This window comes from Mus musculus, chromosome 5, assembly GCF_000001635.26.
Source record: "Mus musculus strain C57BL/6J chromosome 5, GRCm38.p6 C57BL/6J".
Lineage (NCBI taxonomy): Eukaryota > Metazoa > Chordata > Mammalia > Rodentia > Muridae > Mus > Mus musculus.
Window position 1 is genome coordinate 125,742,104 of NC_000071.6, and position 25,102 is coordinate 125,767,205.

The 25,102-nt window shown below is 46.4% G+C and overlaps 1 protein-coding gene and 1 long non-coding RNA gene across 2 annotated transcripts in view; one reads left to right on the plus strand and one right to left on the minus strand.

Annotated features, from left to right (window-relative positions):
- Positions 1–25,102, plus strand: part of Tmem132b (transmembrane protein 132B) — a 260,166-nt gene that overhangs the window by 209,686 nt on the left and 25,378 nt on the right. Inside the window, exon 5 of the mRNA NM_001190352.1 lies at positions 7,132–7,275. Coding sequence (NP_001177281.1) covers positions 7,132–7,275 — 144 coding nt within the window. The remainder of the gene's footprint in view (positions 1–7,131; positions 7,276–25,102) is intronic.
- On the minus strand, positions 19,939–21,806 carry Gm32811. The gene is made up of 5 exons (XR_003955993.1): positions 21,670–21,806; positions 21,176–21,345; positions 20,915–21,066; positions 20,357–20,489; positions 19,939–20,085 (listed from the first exon to the last, which is right to left on the minus strand). It is a non-coding gene; the product is annotated as a predicted gene, 32811 (long non-coding RNA).

Sequence of the window (25,102 nt, forward strand, 5' to 3'; positions counted from 1 at the left end):
GTTTTTCTACTGAGGTTCCTCCCATCCTTGTCTACTCAGCATTGCCACAACCACATCCTTTAGCGTGCACACCTTTACACAGGTATCTCCTGATCCGTGGGAAGCTGAGGGGTTGGATCTTATTGCTTAGCTCTGCAGAAGAGATTATTGTTGGATGTGGTCACTAAAGAAGGTGGTGACAGCAGCCAGGCCTCTTGACTCTTAGTTCAGGGTTTTTCATATTGGCCTGTTCCACCCACCTACCACTCAGGTATAGGACCGTGCAGGGAAGAATTCAGGCTTCCATTCAGATCTCATTAATAGAGTGAGCATGTCTGCTGCTTTGGTGTTTCTTTGAAAAGCAGAGGCTGAGGCGATGGCTCAGTTTGGTTATGTGTTGGCTGCACATACAGGAGGAGCTGAGTTTGATCCCTGGAACAGATGTAAGAAAGCCAGCCATGATAGTACGTGCTTGTTGTCCTGGTGGTGAGTAGACAGAGATTTGGAAATCCCTGCGGCTCACTGGCTCCGTGATCTTTAGTCCTATGAGAGATTCCATCTCCACAAACAAGGTATATGACACACAAGGTTTACTCTCTGGCTTCCACACACATGTGTATGTGAAAACACACACACACACACACACACACACACACACACACACACACACACACAAAGTGAAGACCCTTTGGGCTGGCATCTGTCTTTCCTTTAGGACCCAAGATACCAAAGACATTGGTGTCCTTAGGACTCTTTGGGTATATCTCCTTTGGTAGTGTCCTGGTTTGCTTTTCTGTTGCTGTGATAAAATACTAGCCAAAAGCAGTTTGAGATAAAAGTGCTTTTGTTTGTTTGTTTGTTTATAGCTTATAGTCTATTATGAAGGGAAATCAGGGAAGGAACTCAAGATAGGAGCCTGGAGGCAGGACCTGAAACAGGCTAGGGAGGAATGCTGTTTTCTGGCTTTGCTTTCAGGATCATGCTCAGCTACCTTTTTTTTATAGAGCCCAGGCTAACCTAGGGATGGTACCTAGCCCATAGTGGGCTGCAATCTCCTATAGCAGCAGCAGCAGCAGCAGCAGCAGCAGCAACAACAACAACAACAACAACAACAACAACAACAACAACAACAAGAGTCCTACAGATATGCCACAGTCCAATCTCATGGAAGACATTACAGAATTGAGGTTCCTCTCTATCCAGGCAACTCTGGGTTTATGTCTAGGTGACAGCTGAAGCTAACCCATTTTAAGTAGCAAGTAACAGAAACCCACCAGCACCAGTGGGAGCCCAGCATGGGGATTCTTCACATGTCCATGGGCTGTGAGGAAGAGGAAGGTGTGACATATAAGTAATGACCGGAGCTCTGCAGGAAGCCTTCAACCCTCATCCCCGCTTCTCCCTCCTTGGCACTCTGCTGGCAGAAATGCCCAGTAACTGCTTCTTCATTCCGATTTCTCCTATCTGGAAACAAGCTGTGCAGAGGTTAGAGTCTCTTAACCCTGCTTCTAAATTGTTTTCCAGGAGACAGCTCGTTGGCTCAGCATGGACCATTGCTCACATCTACACCAGTCACAGGTGACTATAAAATGCTGACTGGGTTCCTTGTCACTGTTGCCATGGCGACAGGGAGCAGAAGAGGAAGGTCTCCACAGTTGCTCCTTACATCATATTGGATGGCTTCTTTCCCACTACTCCAGAGTCTTTGAGATCTTAATATACTCTAGGCAGTATGGGAAGTCGTGGTAAAGATGGGACCGTGGATCCTGCTTCCGTGGTTATTCATGGCACTTCTTATTCTCTGTAGAACATCTACATGTGTAGGGAGCTGACTGCATTCCCTGCTTTGTATCTTGCTGGGGTAGACCTCCAGCTTCCCCATGGGTAACCTTTAGTTCCCTTGGTCAGTTAATGTCATTTTACTACTCTGGGCTTCTGGTATGACGAGCCTGTCCTGGACACTGGATGGAGATGGCTGCTGCTTTAAACAGTTCCCTTCATCCCTGGGCACTTGTCCTGGGAATGACAGCCTAGCCCTTCAGTGGAAAGCAGCTTTAATCTCTGAGGCCTGTCCTGTTTGAAACAATCCTGTTTGTGTTGATCAAGAACTGGAAAGGAGCTGACTTCTGACATTCTTTCATGCCTTGTGGACAGCACGCTACCACAGTCTAAAACTAGCCACAGAGAATGGGGGAGCTGGGTTGATTTCAGAGGTATATAGCGCACAGCACTGGCTTGAATGTTGTTATCTAAATTAGAGCCCATGTCATCTTGCTGGTTTCTGAGTAAAGTTTACAACTGCCCTGTAGCTTTAAAACTGAGAAACCATGCTGTCTGGGAGCAAAATGTGGTTAGCATTAGGTTCCTATTCAGAATCCAGGTCTCAGCATGGTGATCTAGAGCCTCATAGGCTGGGGTAGAAGCTAGGATGAAGTACCCCAGGAGCCACAGATGATCATCACCTGCAGCTCTGAGACTACTCAGAGATTTTTATACAATTCTGATTGATGATTATGTAATGTTTAATTTTTCCACTTGTCATGTAGATGTTGTCTGTTCATACGTGCATGGACATGTTTTTACATGTGTGAGGGCATGTCACATGTGCATGTGAGGACATGTATGTGCAGGCTGGAGGCTGATGTCTAGGATCACCCCCCCATCACTTTCCCATCTTATTCACTGAGGCAGAGATCTGTCACTCAAACAAGAGCTCGATATAGGACTAGTTTCACTAGCCAGCTTGCTCTGGGGACCCTCGTCTCTGCCTTATGAGGCTAGAATTAATGGCTGTCCTCCATGCCCACCTAGCATTTGTGTGTAGTTCTGGGGTTCTGCCCTCCAGTCTTTACACTTGTACAGTAATCAGCTTTGATCACTGAACCATCTCCCTGGCCCCTACATAACATATTTGTGAGGGATTTGGAAACCAATGATGCTATAAATCTAGCTTTAATCCGTAAAGCTTCATTTGGAGTTAGGAGATGGAATGAGGCAGAGGGTCCATTGTGCAGGTGTGCTGCAAAGACCAGCTTAGCACCCACGATGGGAGCTGGGGCACCAGAGAGCTTTTGTCCCCATCCTTACTCTGTTGCTTAGCAACACCATGATTCCGGCCAAATCACTGACTCTTCTTAGCTCCCATTTCATCATTTGTCCAATGGGGACATAGATAGTCACCCACCAGTGGGGTTATCTCAGGATTAAATAACATGTTAATGAAATAAATGAGTATCATTGATAGAAAATGATTTCTATAAAGGACAGAAATCATTTGTCACAGTGCCTGGTTCTTATGTAATATTTAAGAAAAGTATTAACTATGTGTAGTTATAGTCATTAGAAAAATGAATGTTCTATGTGTATAATTATTTCTTTATTTTTCCTTGCTGTGTTCTTCTGGTCTTCTGATTAGACCCATGAGCCTTAAGAAACATCTTTCTAAAATTCCTCCTTTAGAGTTCCCAAGGCACTTGTGTTCTCTCTCTGAACACAAACATATGCTATATTATTGTTATTATTATTGTTATTATTATTATTATTATTATTATTATTATTATTGAGACAGGGTCTCACTTTGTAGCACTGGTTTGTCTGGAATTATATAGACCAGGCTGGTCTTGAACTCACAGAGATATGCCTACTTTTGCCTCCTGGGTGCTGAGATTAAAGGCCTACACCATCACACCTGTCAAAAACCCTTTATTTTGAACTCTTTGAGAGTGAGTCACATACACAATGGCCTCTTTTCTGTAGATACTTTGAGGAGGTTATGGTGTTTTAAATGCGAAATGGCTCCCACAAGGCTCTTACATTTAAACACTTGGCCTCCAGCAGGTGGCGGTGTTTGAGGAGGTTTGGGGAGGTGGAGCCTTGCTGGGCAGAGATCTGTCAATCAAACGAGAGCACTAGCCAGCCAACTTGCTCTGGGGACCACTGTCTCTGCCTTCTGAAGTTGGAATTAATGGCTGTCCCTTAATCGATGGCTCTCTCCCAGCTTTTTATCTTTCTGACACACGTGTAAAGTCTACTCGCTCCGTCTAATGCCTCCCGGCTAGCTTTATCTCACCCGTCTCCATTCTGGGTTCATTTTATACTTAAAAGTAGCACTGTGTCCCTTTCAAGAGCCAGCGTCCATTCCCCTCATGAGCCATGGTGTCTTTGACCACCAGGTTAAGGTGGGGATGTTCCAGGGTCTGCACCGCAAAGCTGCTGCGGTTTCATTTGGACTCCATTACTTCTCTTGCACAGAGACATGGTGATACTTTGTAAACAACCAGTTTCTTACACTTTTGAGTCAGACACTCAATCCATTAATGATTCTCACCTGGGACAATTAAGGCATATAAATGGTGGCTGCCAGGTGGTAGGGGTTCTAATTTCATGGTTCCTTTTGCATTTATGAGTTGGCATGCCACCCCAAGGACCTAGCTTCCTTCTCCGCTGTTTGTTTAATCATAGTGGTGTGGATTCAGGAACCAATTTTATTCCATAGATTATAATTGGCTGCTATGATTGTTTACCGGGATGCTAAATTGTCCCAGGTCGGCAACAGACAGCACTTCATGGTGTCTCCTGTGTCCCTTTTGACATTTCTGTTGTTTGAGCACTTAGTTACCTCCTGGCTGCCGGAGATATTTTAGGCTCCTGCTTTCTGCTTCCCTCTGCCTATCAATCCACCTTTTCTCCATGGAGCGCTGTTATCTTTCTTATTTCAGAGGATGGTATTTAGAGCTTAAACCCCAGCACTTGGTGTGTTGATTGCTGAGTGAGTCTGGTGTTTGCATCTTAGGCCTCTTGGAGGACTGAAGTGAGGAAAAGCCTTATTGTACACACACACACACACACACTCACTTACAGACCCCCTACTGTATACACCTGTATACACATAAATATACATCCAGCCGGCACATGAGTTCTTATCAGTTCTCCCCAATCTACTTCATACTCAGAGTCCCCATTCTACTTTAAGACTCACCTTTCTAGTGGTAGGAACCGTAGCTCTTGTTACCCAGTGCACTGAAGTCGTTTCAGGGGCTAACTTGTCTGCCAGGCTGTGGAAGACATCGTGAATCAAGGCTCAGTGTGTGTTTGCATCACTTTCGAATCCTTTACTTTCAAAGGTTACAGTCAGTGTGTCAGGAAGTTACTGCAACCACTGGTAACAGCTTTGTGCACTGGCAGAGTCTCGTTCATGCTGCATGCCAAGTACAGGGCAGATGCAGGGCTCTTCCCTGACCTCTCCCCGGGGCTTCGCTGACAGGGGGATTAAGTCTCCCTCTCATCCTTCAGTCATTTATTAATCATTTCTCTATTTATCCATCTGTCATCTATCTATCTATCTATCTATCTATCTATCTATCTATCGTCTATCTATCATCTATCTATCTAATCTACCTACATCTATCTGCTAACTACCTATGTATCCCTCTGTCAATCTATCATGTCTATTTATCTCTCTATCTGTGATATATCTATATACCTATCATTCTACATTTCTATTATCTATTATCTATGTTTCTATTATTCTGTCTATTGCTCTACCTACCTACCTACCTACCTACCTACCTATCTACCTATAATTCCATCAACTGTTGTCTATTTTCTAATAGACAACAGTTCTATCATCTTATCTATCTATCTATCTATCTATCTATCATTACTCTATCACCACCACCACCACCACCACCACCACCACCACCACTACCACCACCACCACCACCACCACCACCACTACCACCACCACCACCACCACCACCACCACCACCACCACCATCTCTATCTCTCTGTAGTTGATTTTGATGGTATTTGTTGGCTCTCTTGTTGCTTTTATGGAGCAGAGACTCTTCTGCTGGTCTTACACTGCCATTTTTTTCTCATGTCCCCCTGTTCAACACTGAAGGAAATGCTTTCCTGAGAAGGCATACATATACTTTAATGTAAGGTCTAAATCTTCCACAACTGAGAGCTGAGGTGCACGTCTCTGGGTCTCTGGACAGATGCTGATGCTGAGTCTTAACGATGTTGCTGTGGTGCTGAACATGGCAAGTTATTGTTCAGTGGTGCTGAGGGCTGGGACAGATGACCTTTGGAAGTGGGGAGAGGCCGTCCCTGGGTAACGGGGAGGACAGTGCAGAAATCTAAGGCGCTCATGAAAGAGTCAATGTAGAAACATGGCTACTAAGCTGCCTGTGATAGGGTTGTAAGTCAGAGTCAGCCCTTTGAGAACTAGAGAGAGAGAGAGAGAGAGAGAGAGAGAGAGAGAGAGAGAGAGAGAGAGAAAGAGACAGAGAGAGAGCACTGCCATGAGAGGGGTGATGAGGGGTGATGAGAGGGGTGATGAGGGGAGGCCAGAGGAGCAAATCCCCATAATAGAAGGGATACCAGGCTTCTATAAGATTTTGGGGGTTGCAGGATATTTCATATCACATAGTGGCAGGAAGTGTGGAGGAGCCAGGTTTGTAGGGAGCGAAGGAAGTCCTGAGCGAATGTGAGTTGTTGGCATTGGTACAGCCACATCAAGGAGCCTAGTGTGTCAGCTTTATGGGGACTACAAAACCTTTCTCCAGTGAGGCTGGGGTGGGGTTGTGTGTGTGGGGAGAGGCAAAGCTTTCATCTGGTCTGAGTGCAGATGTTGACAGTGTGTGCTGAAAATGTCCACCATAGCTCTCTCCCCCTGATATTTATGGTCTGAAGAGGGCTCTCCTAAGGAGATTGCTATCATCAAGATGAGTTAAATTCACTTCCTCGTTCAGCTCTATGCAATAACCCCACCTCCATGTTCAATTGTATATAATAAACATGATGAGCTTCCAGAGTGCTGAGGCGTCTCCATTAGAGAGCCCGGCCTGCCCGATCCCAGCTTTTCTATCAGTGTATGCCTGTCTTTTCTTTGTTTGAGACACAGTACTTGCTAGGTCAGGGACTGCCCCAAAATGACCACCATCTTAAAGGGGCAGGCCCACGTCCTAACAGAGACCAAATGTTCAAGCATGTGAAAAAAAATTGTGGATATTTTATATTCCTAACAGAAGTCCAGGTGGCAGGTGGCTGTCCATCAGTCACCCCTCCATCATGACTGCACCTGTTAGCTCACCTGTGGCTCAGCCCTGCACCTGTTTGCTCACCTGTGCCCTCTTCTTTCTTGTTCAGGACACAGAAATTTTGAACACCGCCATTCTCACTGGGAAGCCCGTCTCGGTTCCCGTCAAGGTCGTGGGGGTTCAAGAAGATGGATCTGTGGTGGATGTGTTGGAGTCTGTGGAATGCAGGTCTGCCGATGAAGATGTTGTGAAGGTACTGGAGACGGTTGATGACCATGCTCACACATGTTCATCTCTCTCTCAATCTCTCTCTCTCTCTCTCTCTCTCTCTCTCTCTCTCTCTCTCTCTCTCTCTCTCCTTTCATCTCTAGCACATTCTGTCTGAATGTTCCTCTGTTTAAAGGAAGGGAAAGTGACCTCGCTGAGGAGATGGGTGAAGCCTGGGGTCAGCAGGAGACTGCCATTTCCTTCCCTGGTTCTTGGTCTCAAGTGGAAAATCTGTTCTCGTGGTCACCCTCCCCCCGACCCTCCCTCTTCTCCCTTCCTTGCTGCCTTTCCCACAAGCATGCTATTTCCTTTCCTCTGGCCATCCATACATCATTTCAATTTTTACCAACAGCCTCTGCTCAACCGGGTTATGGAGCGAGTAGATTTTCTTCCCTTGTCCTGCTCTCCTGGAGCAGCTGTTTTGCTCAGCTGGTTGGAGCCTGCTGCTAATAAGCACCTCCTTTCTCAAGCTTAAAAACGAATTTAGGGTCATTATAAGATAATAAAACCCATGAGCTTGATGTGTTAAAATTTTGTTAATATACATTAAAGTAAATGGCTATTAAGATAATAATAAAAATCCTCATCACGAACCTCCCAACTTAATTTGAATACCACCAAAGGGATGCGGCTTGTGGAGAAATCTGGACATGGAGTAATTCTGCCGGGTGCTTTTTTATTGCCGATCAGTGAATATTTTGGCTCCAGAATCTTCTAGAATCTGCTGGGATATTTAATTGCCCTTGCTGTTTGTATGGAAATGTTAAGATTTAGTGTTTCTGTTGTTAGGGTTGTTTTCCTCCCTCCTTAGTACATTGGCTGCCCACTGCTTTTGCAGCATAGATCACAGAGAGAAAGGAGTTCTGTCCCTGAGTCTCTAAGAGACTTCCCAGTTCCAATCTGCTCAGAAATTTTAGGGGACTCCAAGACCCCGAGTCCTGTCCTTCACGGAGGCTCTGCTTCTGTTCAGAGGTGAAATGAGACTAGGTCTTAGCATGTTCAGTCTTACGTTAGTTAATTTAGTGTCTCAGTGTATGCACATGCAAGCAGCATGCTTGCCGAGGTCAGAGGACAGCTTTCTGAAGACTTTCCTCTCCTTCCCACCGTGTGGATTCTTGGACTTGAGCTCAAGTCATGATGCTGGGAGGTGGGTGCCTTACCTGATGTTGATACTTCAACAGCCCTTGGTGTCAGTCTTAGGCACTCTCCGGTGGCTAGCAAGGGAAAGTCTGGGATAGGTTAATGCTTTCTCTCTGTGGCCTACACGGGACCATGTTTTGGTCCAAAGTCTATCCGATGAAGAAGGATGGAGCCATAAAGTCTAATTGAACAGTTGTGAAGCTGCAGGAGCCTCCAGTATGGCGTAGCCTGTTTTGTGGGCATGGGGTATGAATTATCCCCAATGACAAAGGCAGACTAGTTTAAAACCTGCAATATGCACCCCCCCCCCCCCACCCACTCCTGGCAGTCCTTGTGTTCTGTGGGCAAGCCAGACTAAAAACAAACCTCGGGTCTTCCACATTAACATGAGAGCTGTGCATACAACTGAGAGTGCACGTGTAGCTTCATCTTATTTTTGACACTGGTACCTGACTGAACCAGATACTTCCCGATTTGTCTAGACCAGCTGACCAGCAAGCCTCAGGGAATCCTTCTGTCCCCACTTCCCTGAGCTTGACTCACAAGCCCACAGCACACACCTGGTTATTTATATTGGCCTTGGAGATCCGCACTCAGGTCCTTAAAAACCATGCTATAAGTACATGACTCTAGCCTGTCTCCCCATCATTCAAGAAAAAGGAAACATTGATGGTATCTTAGGCAGGCGGCGTCTGAATGTTTATGTTGATGTGGGCTCAAACAAATGACTTGCTCTGTTTCCCCTGAGCCTGTGGGTCTCTCCCAGGAGCCTTATGGAGCCCTGCGGGATGAATTTCTTGGTCATCACTCTGGAGAAGTCTCTTACAGAAAACTGTGTCCAAATTCACGTATCCTATTGCTACTACCTGGGTAGTTGTTCCCAGTGCATAGAAATGAGCTCACTCTCTACCCTTCCTGAAGGATATATTTTGGAAGATGACAGTCTTTTTTTTTGCTTTTTGTTTTTTTTGTGTGTGTGTGTTTTTCCCCCTTGGGGGTCCTCTAAATAGTGGAGCCAAATAGAGTGAGTTGTCAGATCACCAAGCCCAGGGCTGCACTCAGACAGGCTTTGCTGGCAACCCTGGGATTTAATTAAGTGGCCCTGATGCATTTGCTATGGCTTCTCTGTCTGTGTTTGTAATACACTTTGTTGCGGCTTGAGGATGGATGGAGTTGTCTGCAAGGCTGTGTGCAGGCCACAGTGTCACCCCAGGGGTTGCTGCAACACCGACAGAGTCATTAGCACTCTCTGGAGCGATCTGTGTATTTGTCTCTGAGCCATTTCTGCACATCAGGTCTGGAACTTAGAGGATCATCAAATCAAGTGTGGCGTCTGGAGAGACGGGACTTTGTGACTTTCACAGAACAGAGTCTGGGGGTATAAACAGCCGGAAAGGGCCAGATGCCTTCTGCATCTGGCGAGAGTGGAGGACCTAACACAAGTTGAAGAAAGCAGGGGACAGCCTTATATGTGTAACTGAGTGAGTGTCTATGTGTGTCTGTGTATGCAGTTTTATGTGTATGTATTAATGTGTGTCTATGTGTGTTTGCATGTGTCTGTATGTGCCTGTGTCTACGTGTGTTTATTTTTTTCTCTGTATCTACCTACATGTGTCTCTATGTGTCTGTGAATTACTGCGTGTGTGTGTGTGTGTGTGTGTGTGTGTATGTGTGTATCTGTGATATGCCTTGACTTTTATTATTAGTGGTGAGATTCAACAGGTATTCCAGCAGCCAGGGTTGCTGTCCATAGGCACACGACAATGCATCTGTGGTTCACTGTAGAGCAACAGAGAAGCAGCCATAGGGCCATGTCTGGCTCAGAAAGGTGTAGGAATATGAGTGTGTATGTGTGTGTATGTGTGTGTGTAAACATGTGTATGCATGCATGTAGAGGGGCAGAGGTTAACACTGGATGTCTTCCTCAATTACTTTCTGTTATATATAAGACATACTCTCTTACTACACTTCCGGTTCTGCTGCCCAGTGATTCCACTTATCTTTGTCTCTGCAGCAGTGGGCTATGGGTGCTCGCCTGCAATGTTCTGGTTTTTACATGGATTCCAAGAGTTCAAACTCATGTTCTGCATGCTTCCGTGGCAAGCATTTACTGACTGAGCCATCTCTGCAGTTTGAGAAAGACTATTTTTAAAAATTGAGCTGTAAGTAAATGTTCTGGAGCAGGAAAAGGCACGGCATAGCTTTAAAGGGAGTATGGGAGGAACCTAGAGAAGCGAGATTCGAGGGTGGCTGCCTTTGAGTCCTCTCTTTCATGTCTTCCAGTAGAAGTCTTCAGAGGGCCACTGAATTATCCCAACCAGGGGCAACTGACCAGCTACTGCTAAATCTGTTTGTGATGAAGTCTCAATGGCAAATTTGGGGAAGGCTTACATAAAACTGTACAACCAAAGAAAACTCCCAGTATTTGGTTTATGCAAGTAGTACATTGCCTTCAAAGCCAGAGGCTCATTACTGTAGATGTTCAAGGTGGAAGCTCATTCCTGGCTCTTGGGCTGGAGGTGTAGCTCCTAAGCTCTGGCTGTCAGGATACTTGGCTCCTTAACTCTTGGCAATGCTCTCAGTCTCTTCCCATGACTGCAACTTGGGGGTCCTCATTTCTTCAGTGACCACCTTTGGCTCTTGGCTCTTCATGGCCTCCTCCTCCTCCTCCACCTCCTCCTCCTTCTTTTTGTTTTGTTTTGTTTTGAGATAGGATTTCTCTGTATAGCCCTGGCTGTCCTGGAACTCACTTTGTAGACCAGGCTGGCCTCAAACTCAGAAATCCGCCTGCCTCTGCCTTTCAAATGCTGGGATTAAAGGCATGTGCCACCACGCCCGGTGGCCTTTGTCTTCTATAGTCTCAGTTTCTCCACTTTATCAATACTCTAACCATCTTGTATAGTCTTGGCTTCATCCAGACTCTGCCTTTATTCACTCTGTGGGACTCTACTCCTCCTTCTGCTTTGTGTTTTGGGTCCTCAGCTTTGGAGACACTCAGAATTCTTCATCTGGCTCCTCAATGTTGCTGCTGTAATTGTGGCAGTGGCTGGATACTCTAGGTATTTGTCTATTCTTCCTACAACCACTTCCATTCCACTGTATCTAAGATACAGACCACATTGGAGCAGAAGAGCAGTGGAGAGGAGAGGACTTTGGCATCCTGATAGTGCCACACCAGGAGAGAGAGGTCCATGGGAGAGATGCTCCCCAGACTAGCAGGCATCCTGCTCATGTGACCAGAAGAGAGGCAGGTATGTCTGTGTGGATTGTCATCCCAGCTTGACAGATGCATAGCTTCTAACTCCATTAATCATTAGACTTCCCTAAGGGCTAGTCACAAGCTTTGTATTACATTTGCATTACTTATTGCTAAGACTCTAGGGAGACATGCCTCCTTTTGTCCTGGGCGAGGGTAACTCCAGGGAACTGGGTCATCTAAGGTACGTTGTGGCTTGGCTCGTTCAGAGTAGAGTCTTCCAAAGCTTGTACTAGCTGCTTGGAGGTTTTGTGGCTGAGTCAGGAGCAGTAACTGTGGCAGCACCAATGGCTGGACTGGTCATTGCAACCAGGGCTCAGGTTCCTCAGTGATGGTGGAATGTTGGGAGAAGGGGCAGCTTGGTTGACATGGCTGGACTGGTCATTGCAACCAGGGCTCAGGTTCCTCAGTGATGGTGGAATGTTGGGAGAAGGGGCAGCTTGGTTGACAGACAGCTCTGGCTCTAAGCACAAGGGAGGTATCCTATCAGCTGCTATTTAAGGGGCTAAGTGGTTTGTTCCTTACAGTTTAGGGTGTTGAAAACAAAACAAAGCAAAGTGCCGCCCCCTGGAGATGCTGATAAGGAATTAGCATTCTCAAGAGTTTAATAACAGTAAACCTACAGCCACACCTGAAGGGGAGTTAGGGTCCTCACATCTGTCTTTATGGTATCTGTAACAACTAGCAGCGTAAAACACACATTTGTTATCTTATTCTGTAAGCTGGACTCTAAAAGATGTTGGGAGGGCTGTGTTCCTTCTGGAAGATAGAATCATTTGTGGCTCTTCTAGACTTAAAAGGGCCACCCACCTTCTTAGCTCATGTCCCCTCCTCCTTTCTGAAAGCCTGCTTCCTCTGCCTCTATTCTCTCTGTCTTGTCCTCCCCTCCTTTCTGATTCCGTCAATGCAATGTTTCTCTAACTCTGATCCTCCCATATTTCACTATAAATATCTTTACTGCTTACATGGGGTGTTGGGTAGCAGACTCTATCCTGCATGGAAACTCCTTGAGACAGGAAGTAAACAACTCAAAATAGCTTCAGGAAGTTCCTGAAATTGACCAGATTCATCAGACCCCTCCTTTCCAAGAATGTATTAGCAGTAAAGACTGCTGAGAGACCATCAAAGATCAGTAGAGATGCTTCAAAGAGACTCAGACCATAAATCCCGAAAGAAGTAGGAACCAACATGGTTTCCTAAGGAAGAGACTCAGACCAACTGATCTACCAGGAAAGGACATTCTTCAATCCATTGAGCTGCCTGCAGGCTGTGCAGTGTGCTCCAGGTTCCTAGCTTTTGTGACCTGTCACCCATGCAGGCGTTGGACTGTGGTGAAGCAGCTGTCTTTGAGTAATTTCTCATCGACTCTTTGAGTCAATCCCTCACCCATATTTCTGTAAGTAATAATCCCAATAAATTCACTGGTTCACTAAGTTGGACTTGTTGGAGTTACTGTTAGTTTCATGTCTGGGGCAAGTAGACATTTGTACTCACAACATGGGAGCCACCCTGACAGGCCATCTCAGGGCTGTCGATGGAGCTTCAATACACTTTGTCCAATGCATTGTTTCAAGAGCTGATGTAAAAAGTTACTATTGAACCAGATGCCTGAAAGAGGTAGATGTTCGTAATGTACAACTTACCCTGCTTTTCCAAGAAGCACTGGGAAAGGTGGCTCCTGGCATTCCTTGGCTCCTATAGCTTCACCCCCTGTCTTCACTGTTGTGTGAGCATACCACTGTTTTTCTATACGACCTTTCTTATACAGGAGTTTGTTGTTGAATTTAAGAGCCATTCCAACATGGGATGACCTTTTCTTGAGACCTTTAAGCTTCTCTCTGCAAAAATCTTGTTTTCTAAACAAGGTTTTCCTCATTGGGAGCTAGGATTTGAATATCTCTCTTGGGTACCCTGGTTTTTTGCTGCACCATGTATCAGAATACATTCACAGATTCTCAGGAATAGGACTTGGGTTACCTGGGAACCTGCTCTTCAGGATACTCTGTGTGTTTTGCTTTCCTTTGTTAAGGGTCTTCAGAGACTGGGAGTGAAATGCAGCTTCCATATCATAGTTATGATTTAATCACTGGGCATTTAATCATTTAACCAGTGGTGGTTTCATATTTATTATGTGTCTGTATAATATCTTAGTTTCTTTCTAGTTCCTGTGATAAAAAATCACGACAAAAGCAACTTAAGGGAGAAAGTTTTTGTTTTTGTTTTGTTTTTTCCCTCACTGTTTTATAGGGATAGGGTCAGTAATGGCAGGGAAGTCATGGCGGCAGAAACATGAGGCTGGCTGGTTATGTTGCATCAGCAGTCAGGAATCAGAGAGAGAGCAGCAGATGGGGCAAGCCTATAGATTATTAAGCCCACCCTCAGTGACATACTTCCTCCAGCAAGTCTCCACCTCCTGAAGGTTTCACAATGTCTTCAAACAACGCCACCTGCCGGAAATAAAGTGTGCAAATATGTGAGCCTGTGGGGGACATTTCTCATTCAAACCACAACACATTCTATGCCAGTATTTTCTCGAGCCAACCACAGAAACCTATCATCCACAGTGGACAGATTCTCACACTCACAAAGAGATAAATATAAATTCATTCGGGTCTTGAAGATGGTTCCTGTTAACTTTTGGCTGCCATAAATACATTCCCAGTCTACAGGTATCAGGTAGATTCACAATAATGAGACCTTAAAAGGCTAATCAAAAAACATTAACATTCTAAAGCCTTCTCTACCCCAGGGAAGGTTCCTGCTTCTGAAGAAGTTGGTCTGTGGGAGAGGAAGAGGCGAGGAGGTGAATGTCAGGGAACTGGATAAAATGTTCTGTGACTTGCTGAGCTGTGTGGGGAGCTGATCACTGAAGCCCATGGGAAATGACAGCAAGCCCCATGGTAGCAGCTTTACCTGGGTCAGGGTGTGTCACTCACAGCAGGCTGTGTGATCAAAGTTCCCCTATGTAGCTGGGCTTACAGAGTGGATTAAATGGAAGGCAGGCTTGTTCTGAACGGCTCCTTAGGGAGACACAGTTGAGTTGATATCACCCTGCAGACAGCGGGAGCTGGCCAGGTGTGACAGACAGGGGTGGGTGGAAGAGATTTGACAGAAGGAGGATGAATTCCTGAAAGAGCAACTATTATTTTCCTTGTTGTTTCAAGTCATAGAAACCCAAATCCACCTGCCTCAGACTGATGCGAATTTTACTTGAAAGAACATGGAGAGAAGAAGAAAAAAAAAATCAAAAGAGATTTCTGTCCCCTTGCAAAGCTTCACACACACACACACACACACACACACACACACACACACACACACACACAGACACAAATTCCATATAAAAAAGCCCCGCTGTTAGTCTATTTCTGGGCGTGAATTTCCTTTCTTCCCCCCATTGCCAGGAGCCATGCAGCTAAGAATAAGTTGTCAGGCAGTTTGGCTGTTATTGCCTAATTCTGTCCTTCTTTATGCTAGTAATTTGGACTTTTATTGTTGGAGATGTGTCATGTATTTCTTGCTGGCCGTGGCTACACACTGCTGTATTCTCAACCTTTTGTTCTGTCAGCTTCATTACGCTTCCAATATCAATTAGAGCGTTTGTTCCTTTCTGTCTTTGGCATCTCTAATTAAGGACCAAACATCCTGGAAATCACTTCTGCAGGATTCTGGGAGATCTTGGAGTGAGCCAACTCAAACCTGCTCACCTCCCGGCCTCTGCCAGGAGGTGAGCACCTGTGTTTCCTTTCTGTGTGTTCTAGCCCTTGAATACCTACCATTCTCCTTCCGTAGACCTGGGCAGATTATGGTTGCTGGTACCTATGACTTCTGTGGCTATGTTTATTGTCTGCTAGGTATTTGCTTTCTCAGCATTCATTGGGAAGGAAGGAAACAATGTCTTTGGGTGCTAGATGGTGGACCTGTGATCCACCGGTATACCCAGAAACCTGGATGGTTGAAACAAACTTCTGAGTTTAACCAGGTCCGGTCACACAAATGTAAGATCCAGCCACAGATAGGGGTGGATCTAGGTACAAGGGTTATGTAGAAAGGTTATTGTCAGTCTCTGTCTGTTTTTCCTTAACAACTTTTGAGAGCTGTGCTTGACATACCATGAAATGTACATCTTTAAATAGAAAACCTGATAGGTTTTATGTCATGTTATTGGTCTTATATCAATGTATTGGTTGTTATCTAAGTTAATATTCATTACTGTCATAGTTAGCTTTGACTGCGAACCCTGATCCAGCTTAGACACACCCATAAAATAGTCTCAATTGGGGAAATGCCTCAACAGGTTTCTCTGTGAGGGATTGTCTTGACTGTTTGCTACCCAACTTAAGAGGGCCCACTGTGGGTGGCATAATTCCCTTGCCAAGTGCTCCTGGGCTAGGTATAAAAGCCAACTGAGCATGAGGCTTCAAGTAAGCCAGCAAGTGGCGTCCACCATGCTTTCTGCTTCAGGGATTGCTGGCATCTTAAAGAAAATCCTTAAACAGTGCACACAGATTGGTTCTGTATTTGAGTCAACAGTTGAGGGAGTCTCAAGTGTAAAAATATGCTCTCTGGTATAACAGGGAGGAAGGTGTGTGGCTTCTTCCTTTGAGTCTGTTCTGATGTCAGTGCAAAGTCTGTCAGGGGCATTACAATGGAAAGAGGTGAGCCACGTTCCCTCGGTAGTGTCTCACTCTGCTGAGCTTCGCTGACTTTTGTTAAATCCACAGAGGTGTTTGTTTGGTTTTGAAGTGAGCATAGCTCATCCTTCATCTGTCTTGATGTCACAGACAGTCACTAAGCTCAAACAGGGAAGAGTCAGAAGTTGGTGTCAAGCCTTGGCAGCACTTAGATGACATGTGACACTGGCTCCTGTGGGAGGGTGGATTCTCCTGCCTATTTCACCCAATGCTGCATTTTTAACTCACTTAGGCAGACCTGGTAGACAGAAGGTTCTTTTAAGTATTTGTTGAAGGAACAAAACTGCAGAAATATCTACCAGTAATATCCCAAGAGACAGAGGCGGGTTTCTATTCTCCCTTAATCCCTTTATTCTTCTTGGGGGAGAAGAACTCTCTAGAATGTAGGTGGTGTCTGGAATAGAATGGCTGTGTTAGCCAAGCATACCTCATTGGAGGATTTCAAGCTTTGAAGTGTTAGTTTAAAGGAGATGTCGTTTGTGGGACACGGTGGGGTTAGCTCCTAAGAATTACTAAGGGGATTGTTAGGGAGCCAGGGGTACCAGGCATCTAAAATATCAGATTCTCATTAGCCCCATCCACAAGGCAGGTGTTGCTGCTGTTGTTGTTTTTTGTTTTTTTTTTTTTGTTTTTTTTGTTTTGTTTTTGTATATCAGCTGCAGCTGAAATCTGAGCTGACTCTGGTGATTTCACAGTATCTAGGACAAAATGTTCCATCTGACAACTCTTTTGGAATGATGGATGAGTTTCCTGAGGACCCCAGACAAGTCTCAATTGTCACCCTCCAGTCCTAGCACCTCCCAGGGTAGTTGACTTGCAAGCTCAGAGTTTTCAAGTAAATGCTAGGTAGGGCATTGACCGAGACAGCAGAGAGGCCCAGAAGGACTGTGGTGTGGCAGGGTTTGCCTTGGATTCACCATCTTCTTCTCTGATTCTCTCCCATGACTGCACACAAGCAAATGTGACCATAAGGCTGTGTTTGATGTCAGCAGGGTGTGCTAGTGCACGTTGGCTTATTGGCCTTGCGAGTGCCAATAAGTGCCCTTAGCCTGAAAGCCCTGCGATGAGGTGGGGTCCTCTCTAAGCTTTCTTCTCAGTGTGTCTGGGTTACCTGTCACCAGGGCAGACACCATGCAAGTGTTCTATGGACAGATCACTAGTGTTGGCTGGTGGGGGAGCTACAGATGCTGGGAGATGATATCATTGCTCAGGGAAGACAGAGACTCTTTGGAGTCCATTGGATGAGGGTTCTGAAATCACCCCAATCATCATTCAATCATCATTCTCTGGGGGAATTGTGATGAATCTGCTTTTCTTTTCTTTTTCTTTTTAAAATTTATTTATTTATTATATGTAACTACACTGTAGCTATGTAGCTATTTTCAGACAGTCTAGAAGAGGGCATCAGATCTTGTTACAGATGGTTGTGAGCCACCATGTGGTTGTTGGGATTTGAACTCAGGACCTTCGGAAGAGCAGTCAGTGCTCTTAACCATTGAGCCATCTCTCCAGCCCCATGAATCTGCTTTCAAACTGAGTCTTAGGTATTGACTTTTTTTCATCTTGTTTGTGGTGTTTGTGTGTGTGCATGTTTTTGCACATGGGTGGATTCACATGCATGTGTGTACACATGTGCTTAGAGGCAGAGAGATAGATGCTGAGAATTAACCACAGTCCTTTCCCAACCTCATCATCAACTCAGGGCCTGCCAATCAAACATATCCCTCCCTCTCTATCCAGCACACCCAAGTTTATGTGGTGTCGGGGGATCAGAGCTAGAGTGCTCACAGCAGCAGAGGTTTCATCTTAGCCTCTTAGGCACCAACTTTGTATGAGATAAATACTATGTATTGTGTACCCAGACTCTCTACATCTACCAGGTCCCGCAGTATTTCAAACCCCTAGGGGGTTGGCTGTTAAACTCCACACTCTACTGATGAGAAGCCACAGAGGGCAGCTATGAGGTGCCGGGCTGGGATTTGAGTCTTGGAGCTCTGACCACTGCATTAAAAGAGTGTCCCAGTTTCACAGGGCATGCAGTCCCTGCAAAGGCTTGCGACACTGATTTGGGGCTTTAAAAAAAATCCCTCTACTCTTGAACTGTCCTCAAACTGACTTCTGCCAAGCTTACCCCGAGAGGTTACGCTGTCTTTCACAGATGAAAATGTGTCCCCCTTCTCTTAAATATCTCAACGTCGACGGGGCAACCGAAGATGTTAGGAACCAGTGTCTGACAAGAGCTCTTCCTGCACAAGAGGTGATGACTTAAAAAGGAGACAGTTGAGACTCTCACGTCTCCCCCAGACACTCAGGGGATTCACTGCCAGCAACTCAGTGCCTTATTGATGCATATCAGCAGACTGATATGGATTTTAGAAATGAATGCTGCCTCGTGTAGCTGGTGGGAATGTAAATTCTGTTTCAGCTAAGAGTGTCCAGATGAGGGCCTTCCGGGAGCAAAGGGGTGAGTCCCGCAGCCTCCCACTAGAGGGGACAGCACTGCTTGCTGCCATCACCTGGCCAAGTTGATAAGGGCCCAGAAGCAACAGCTTATATATTCTTGTGTGTATGTGTGTGTGTGTGTAGGATTGTGCTTGCACATGCCTGCATGTTTGCATGATAGAAGCTAGAAGTCAACTACAGGTGTCCTTTTTCAGGTGTCATCCATCCATCTTTGCATCTTTGGTTTTCTTGTGTGTGTGTGTGTGTGTACATGCGTGCGTGTGCGCATGCACGCTCTCTCGTGTATGTGCCCTGATGCACATATGGAGGTCAGAGGACAGCTTGCAGGAGTTTGTTCACTCCTTCCACCCTGTGGATCCTGGGGATCAAACTCAAGTATTCAGGCTTGGCAGCTAGCATCTTTATCCAGAGAGCCATCTTGTTGGTTCCGCCAAGCCCTTTTGAAAACAAAAGGGCCTCATGCAGCCAGCCCCAAAGTGACTTCCCTGATGAGAGTCACCTCAGATGATTTAGTCTGGAAAGCACTTTCTGTCTTCAGTTTTCAAAAGTATCATTCCCAATGGCATACGCACCTGAGAGCAGGCAGGCTGATGAATCTATCAGAGTCTTCCCGGCAGCCCGGTGTCTAACCATCAGTTAACACATGGATGTCAGTCTGGCTTATTTCTCCATGGGTATAGAGGGGGATAACTGCATGCTGAAGTGGCTACATTTAAAGGCCAGACCGGGATGGTGGACTTACATGTGTTTTTGTTGACCTACCCCAGTGCTGAAGGACCTACAGGATTTATTAGCTCTGACTTCAGAGCTCTGCTGGGGGGTGGGGTAGGGTGGGGTCAACCTGGCCCACTGGAGAAAGTGCTTCAGTAAAGATAGTACAGTAGAGGGCTGGGGAACGAGTCTCAGCTGGTAGATGGCTCCTCTAGCATGCAAGGAGCTCTAGGTTTGACCCTCAGCATGGCACCCACTGGGAATAATAACACATCCCTCTCTCTGCTATCCTGTCTGCTATTCCAGCACTCAGGAGGTGGGTTCTGGAGACTCAGAAGTTCAAGGTGACAGTGTAGAAACACAGTTTTGACCTCAGGGCCAAAGAGAATAAAAGATAGTTTATTCAGGAGCCAAAGATGACTGACCATGGCCCGAGAACAGAGTCACGTGTCCTCAGATGCCTTGCTCCACTTGTGTCACAGGGCCATCCTACACAGAGAGTACGAGGCCGATTTGGGCTATTTGATGCCTCCTTTCAAACAAACAAACAAACAAACAAACACAAATGATAATACGGTATAAATAAGACTCATATTTATAGCTTAGTAGAAGGAATGGAACACTGGCTGTTCTTGCAGAGGACCTGAGTTGGGTTCCCAGCACCCACACTCCAGCACAAGAGGATCTAATGCCCTTTCTCTGGTCTCCATGGGTACTGCTCCCTCTCCCCCTCCCTCTCCCCCTCCCCCTCCCTCTCCCCCTCCCTCTCCCTCTCCCCTCCCCCCTCCTCCTCTTAAAAATACCTTTGTAAATGAAGCACTGGGCCCAGAATCTGGCACAGAGTATGCAGTTGATAATTGCTGTTACTGTTACGGTTTCTCTTTAGTCACAAACTGTCTTCTGGCTAGTTTAATATATGGTGTATCATGGTTCCAGCTGAAGGTCAAAAAGAAAGAGTGTGAATCAGAGCCCAGGCCTGTGCATTCCCCCTAGGGCTGCTCCAGGCCCCTGCCTTGTGGATTTTCAAGTTGTTTCTAAAGGGTTGCAAGTCTGGCTTTGGGTTGATTGTCTCTCAGAGATGCGTGGGGGAGGGGCAGGCTGCTCTTCCTGACTTCCTAGTGTCTTGGGACTCCAAGGAGGCATCTGTCCTCTCCAAGCTTGTGAATCATGCAACAGCCTCTCAGCATCACCAGGAAGGCACTGGGCACCCCCTGACCCCCATTTCAGAACTACTTACTAAATCCATGAATACTGCCCCCACCTGAAACATACTCATAAAGAGTCTATTTAAATTGGCAACGTTATAAAAGGCAGGAATGGAGAACCTTTATCTGTCTATCACTCTCTGCTGGGCCCTTTACCTGAGATTCACACTGTCCCTTTGGACATCAGCAAGGTCATGCTCACTGCAGAGTGGAAGGGACTGAGGTCCAGAACAATAATGTGCGCACGCACGGTGTCTGGAGGGATTAGGTGACTCCGGAAGCTTGTGTGCTTCCTCTGTAAATGTGACCTGTGGAGTTTAGGGGTCATTGATAGGTTCTGAGGATTTATAACCAGGGGGGGGTGGTATTTGTGGTGTGCAGGCTATGGGAGGATGGGTAGGTATCAAGGGTACAAACCATTGCATACACAGGTAAGGCCGGTGAGCATTGTGATGAAGAACGCTGTGGTTAGTTGGAGCTATAGAAGAAAACTGGCCTTCTAGAAGCATCTGCAGCAGTGAACATGCTGAGCAGATGGCAGAGAGCACACAGTGGAGTCGTCTTGGAGCAGTCATGATGTCGCAATCCTGTAAAGGATGAAGTGAGCACACAGAACAATATAGTTCAGGCACTAGGGATGGAGCTCAGTTGGTAGAGTGCTTATTTTGCGAGCATGGGGCCCTGGGTTCCATCCCCAGCACCACAGAAACCAGGCATGGTGGTGTGTGCCCCGGTATCTCAGAACTCAGGAAGTGGAGGCAGGAAGACCACAAGTTCAAGGTCATCCTCAGCTACCTAGGGAGTTTGAGGCCAGAATGGAATACTTGGGACCTTGTCTCAAAAAACAAACAAAACAAAACAAACAAACAAACAAAAACACCAAACCAAACCAAACCAAATCAGAACACAACCTGGAGAGACAAGACATTTTGTTGCCAACAACAGCATCTCTTAGTTGAAGTCCAAGGTGGTGATACATGCCCATTGAAGCACAGACTGTGGATTTGTTGAAGAATCAGTGAGCTGACTCCAACCACAAGAGCTCAGGGACCAGCCCTGTCAGATGATAGAGACAGCTAACAGCAACTGGAAAGGCTCCTCTGCCAGGAGAAGGCTTTTTCAGACCCACGTCTGCAGTATGAGCTTTTGGCAGAGATACTGCAGCAAGGGCTGATGGACCTTGAAGAAGCCCAGAGAAACCCAGAGAGGCAACTTGTGGGAGTACACCCAAGGGAATCTACACCAGCATAGCACAGAGACACATGCTCATCTATCCTCATTGTGGTTTAGTTGATGGAGCACTTGCCTAGCTTGGATGAAACCTTGGGATCCGATCTTCAACACCACATCAAATAGGCACAGTGGTCCACACCTGAGTTTGACTGGATGTCAAATCAGCCTGGATATTCATCAACAGACAAAAGGTTAAAAAAATGTAGAGGTACACGCAATGTTTTGGTGTTGGATATTCAACTCAGGACAGTGCATAGGTCCTGATAGCCACATCTCAAGCCCCCACACAATGAGGTTTTGTTCATCTGTAACAGATAACTTTTGGGCTTGGCTTGTGGATTGGCTCACAGGCTCATTTCCCATGGGCCCCGGGCCTCAGAAACCTGAGGCAGAGCTGTGTTCTCTGGGTCTCCTGGTTTGAGGTTGGGGAGACTGAATCCTCAAAGCCTTCCTAGATACAAGGGAGGATGCGGTTTTTTAGAAACCCACTGTAGGAAGGCTGAGGTGAGGGATGCCAGGAGCTAGAGGACAGGTCTGTGCCGGGATGGGGTGCTGTCATCTTCTCTTCTCATGGTCTCTCACCCACTTCCTCCTCTCTTCTTTCAGCGATGCTGTCCCCTTGCATGTCCTTGTGAGAATGTAAGTGAGGGATTTTACTCACTTTCTTTATTTAAAAATCTCTTGAGGGAGAGTCTGCTGGGCCTCAGGGATGGGATGAGTGATTTGGTGTTTGCTGTGGAAACTGGAGGTGGTACATGGCCAGAGCCTTTTCCTCTAGGTCAACATTTAGGACAAAGGAAGATGAAAACTTGACAGATAAACCAATGTAACAAAATCCTCCTTGGGAAGGTTCCTGCTGTAGGTGTTAGAGATGTTAATGTGTTTCCAAATTAACCACTGAGTCTTGGAGGACTGGAAAGAGAGGCCTGTTTGTGGTTGCCCCGGCTTTCCTCTGCAAGGCGGGTGAAGGAAGAAAGCATGGGCTCTGTTAGCTGAGCTGGGGCAACTTAACTGATGACTGTGACTGCCTGATAACTTTGGGGCAGCTCACCGCAGAGATAGAGCTGAGGAGTGTCCTCCACGTGTATGGAGAAGCCAGCAAAACTCAGCCCTCTGGCTGAAGGCACTGGGAGGAAGAGGTGTATCAGGGTGAGGTAGGAAAGACAGGTTGGGGCTTGACCATGGTGGTCAGTTGGTTCTCTCCTTCCATTACCGGGAGGCATTCTTGAGTGAAAAATCGAAGACATTAACTGGGCAGGAATGTGATTTTGGCAAGTGTGAGGGGTAGATTAGAGAGAACCCACCTCCCACCTCATCAAAGTCAAAAACCACATGGAAATTAAGGGAAGCCCACAGGAGAGGTCTGAATGGGTTACACCCATCTTCTCTGCACGTCCTTATCGTCATCTGTGCCTCTGCCACCATCTGATGATGTCATACTTACCCGTTGACCTCTGGCTGTTCATGTGCATTTCTGTCTCTCACAGTAGAACGAGTTGATGAAGGTGGGGATTCCATTTCCATCACTAACCTTCACACCCACAGCATCTCATTAACGCTGGACATTAGCTGTATGTATGTATATATGTATGTATGTATGTATGTATGTATGTATGTATGAGCAGGAATCCTTTTGCCTGTTTACTCCTTGATAAGTTTTTAACGCAGCACCAAGTGAATGATCACCATGTTCAGTGTGGAAAACGGGATAATCTAGTATTTGGTGCTTATGGGACAGGAGGCTGGGTGCCCCTGTGATGTGCTAGGCACCAGAATCCATCTTTTTGCAGCTATCCAAAGGAGAAACACTTTAGAGATCATCACTTGAGAACAGGGAGGAGAACTTCAATATGCGATATCTAGGACATCAAGGGGCCAATTCAGATGGATTTCGAACCAGGGCTAGGGAGGTTAGCAGGACATAAGTCCATAGTCAGGGCCAGCAGTGGTAGCTCTAACAGATGACCTATAGAGCCACAGCCTATCTGACCCCCCTTGGTTCCACAATAAAAGGCAAGTTTGTGCATAGCAGGGTTTGGACAGGAGATGCAGTGATTATTAACTGAGAAGAGTAGAAATTTGGATCACGGGAACCAAAATAAGGAAACGCAGTACAGTGACTCTTGGCTCCCAGGGAACATGGTATCAGCCCCCACTAATGAGGAAGCAGCTGGTTTGAAACCCTCACTCACTTAATTATATCAACACGGTGGACACCTTGCGGGCTGCCTTCCCAGGTTGGGATAATTATCCTTACTTTTTCTGATTTTTCTTTCTCTCTGATAATTATCTCCTCTCACCTCTCCTCACGCATGTGAGTGGGCCGCTGGCAGCCATGTTTACGCTTGGAGCCAGCTAAGGCTGGCCAATCCGATTCTCGGAGGGTTCTAGCTGGCCAATCCGCTTCTCCGAGGGTTCGAGATCAGTGAGTAGTGGTTGAAGCTGTTAATGGGTGAAGTGTCCATCGCAGGGTGTGTGTGCCTGAGTGGGGACAGTAGAATTAACCGTTGTACGAAGTGGGGGGAAAAATCGGAGAGGACAGAGCCAAGGCAAGGGTACAAACCCTTTTGTTTCCAGGCATTGGTTCAAGCCTGCTTCTTGAGCAGAATCCAGTACGAAAAAGCTCTCCTTTCCTTGTTGAAGTTCTCTGCTTTGTAGCTAGAGAGGCCCTAAGTGGACTGGGGAGACGGCTTGGTAAAGTGTTTGCCTTGCACGCAAAAGGACCTGAGTTCGATCCCTAGAGCCCCTGTAATGAAACCAGCATGGTTGCTCAGGCTTGTGACCCTATTGTGCAGAAGGTAGAGACAGGCAGGTCCCGGGGGCGGGGTGGGGGGTGGGTCTCACAAGCCAGCCTAGAGTGTGTTTGTGTGTCCATGTACACATATGGAAGGGGCAGAGGGTCAAATGGTGGTAATATTTGGGAATAGCATAAATGTGCAGCAGAACCAGGGGCTGGAAACAGAGAATTAAGGCAAGGATCTCGTTGGAAATCTTCCCCTGTGATGTGAGCTTGGGCATCCAGCCACCCCTTGGCAGCAGTGGACAAACTTGGCTGTGCCGGGCGGGTCTCTCAGCTGGGGCCTTTCTGTGCTCTGAAGCAGGTGGCGAGAA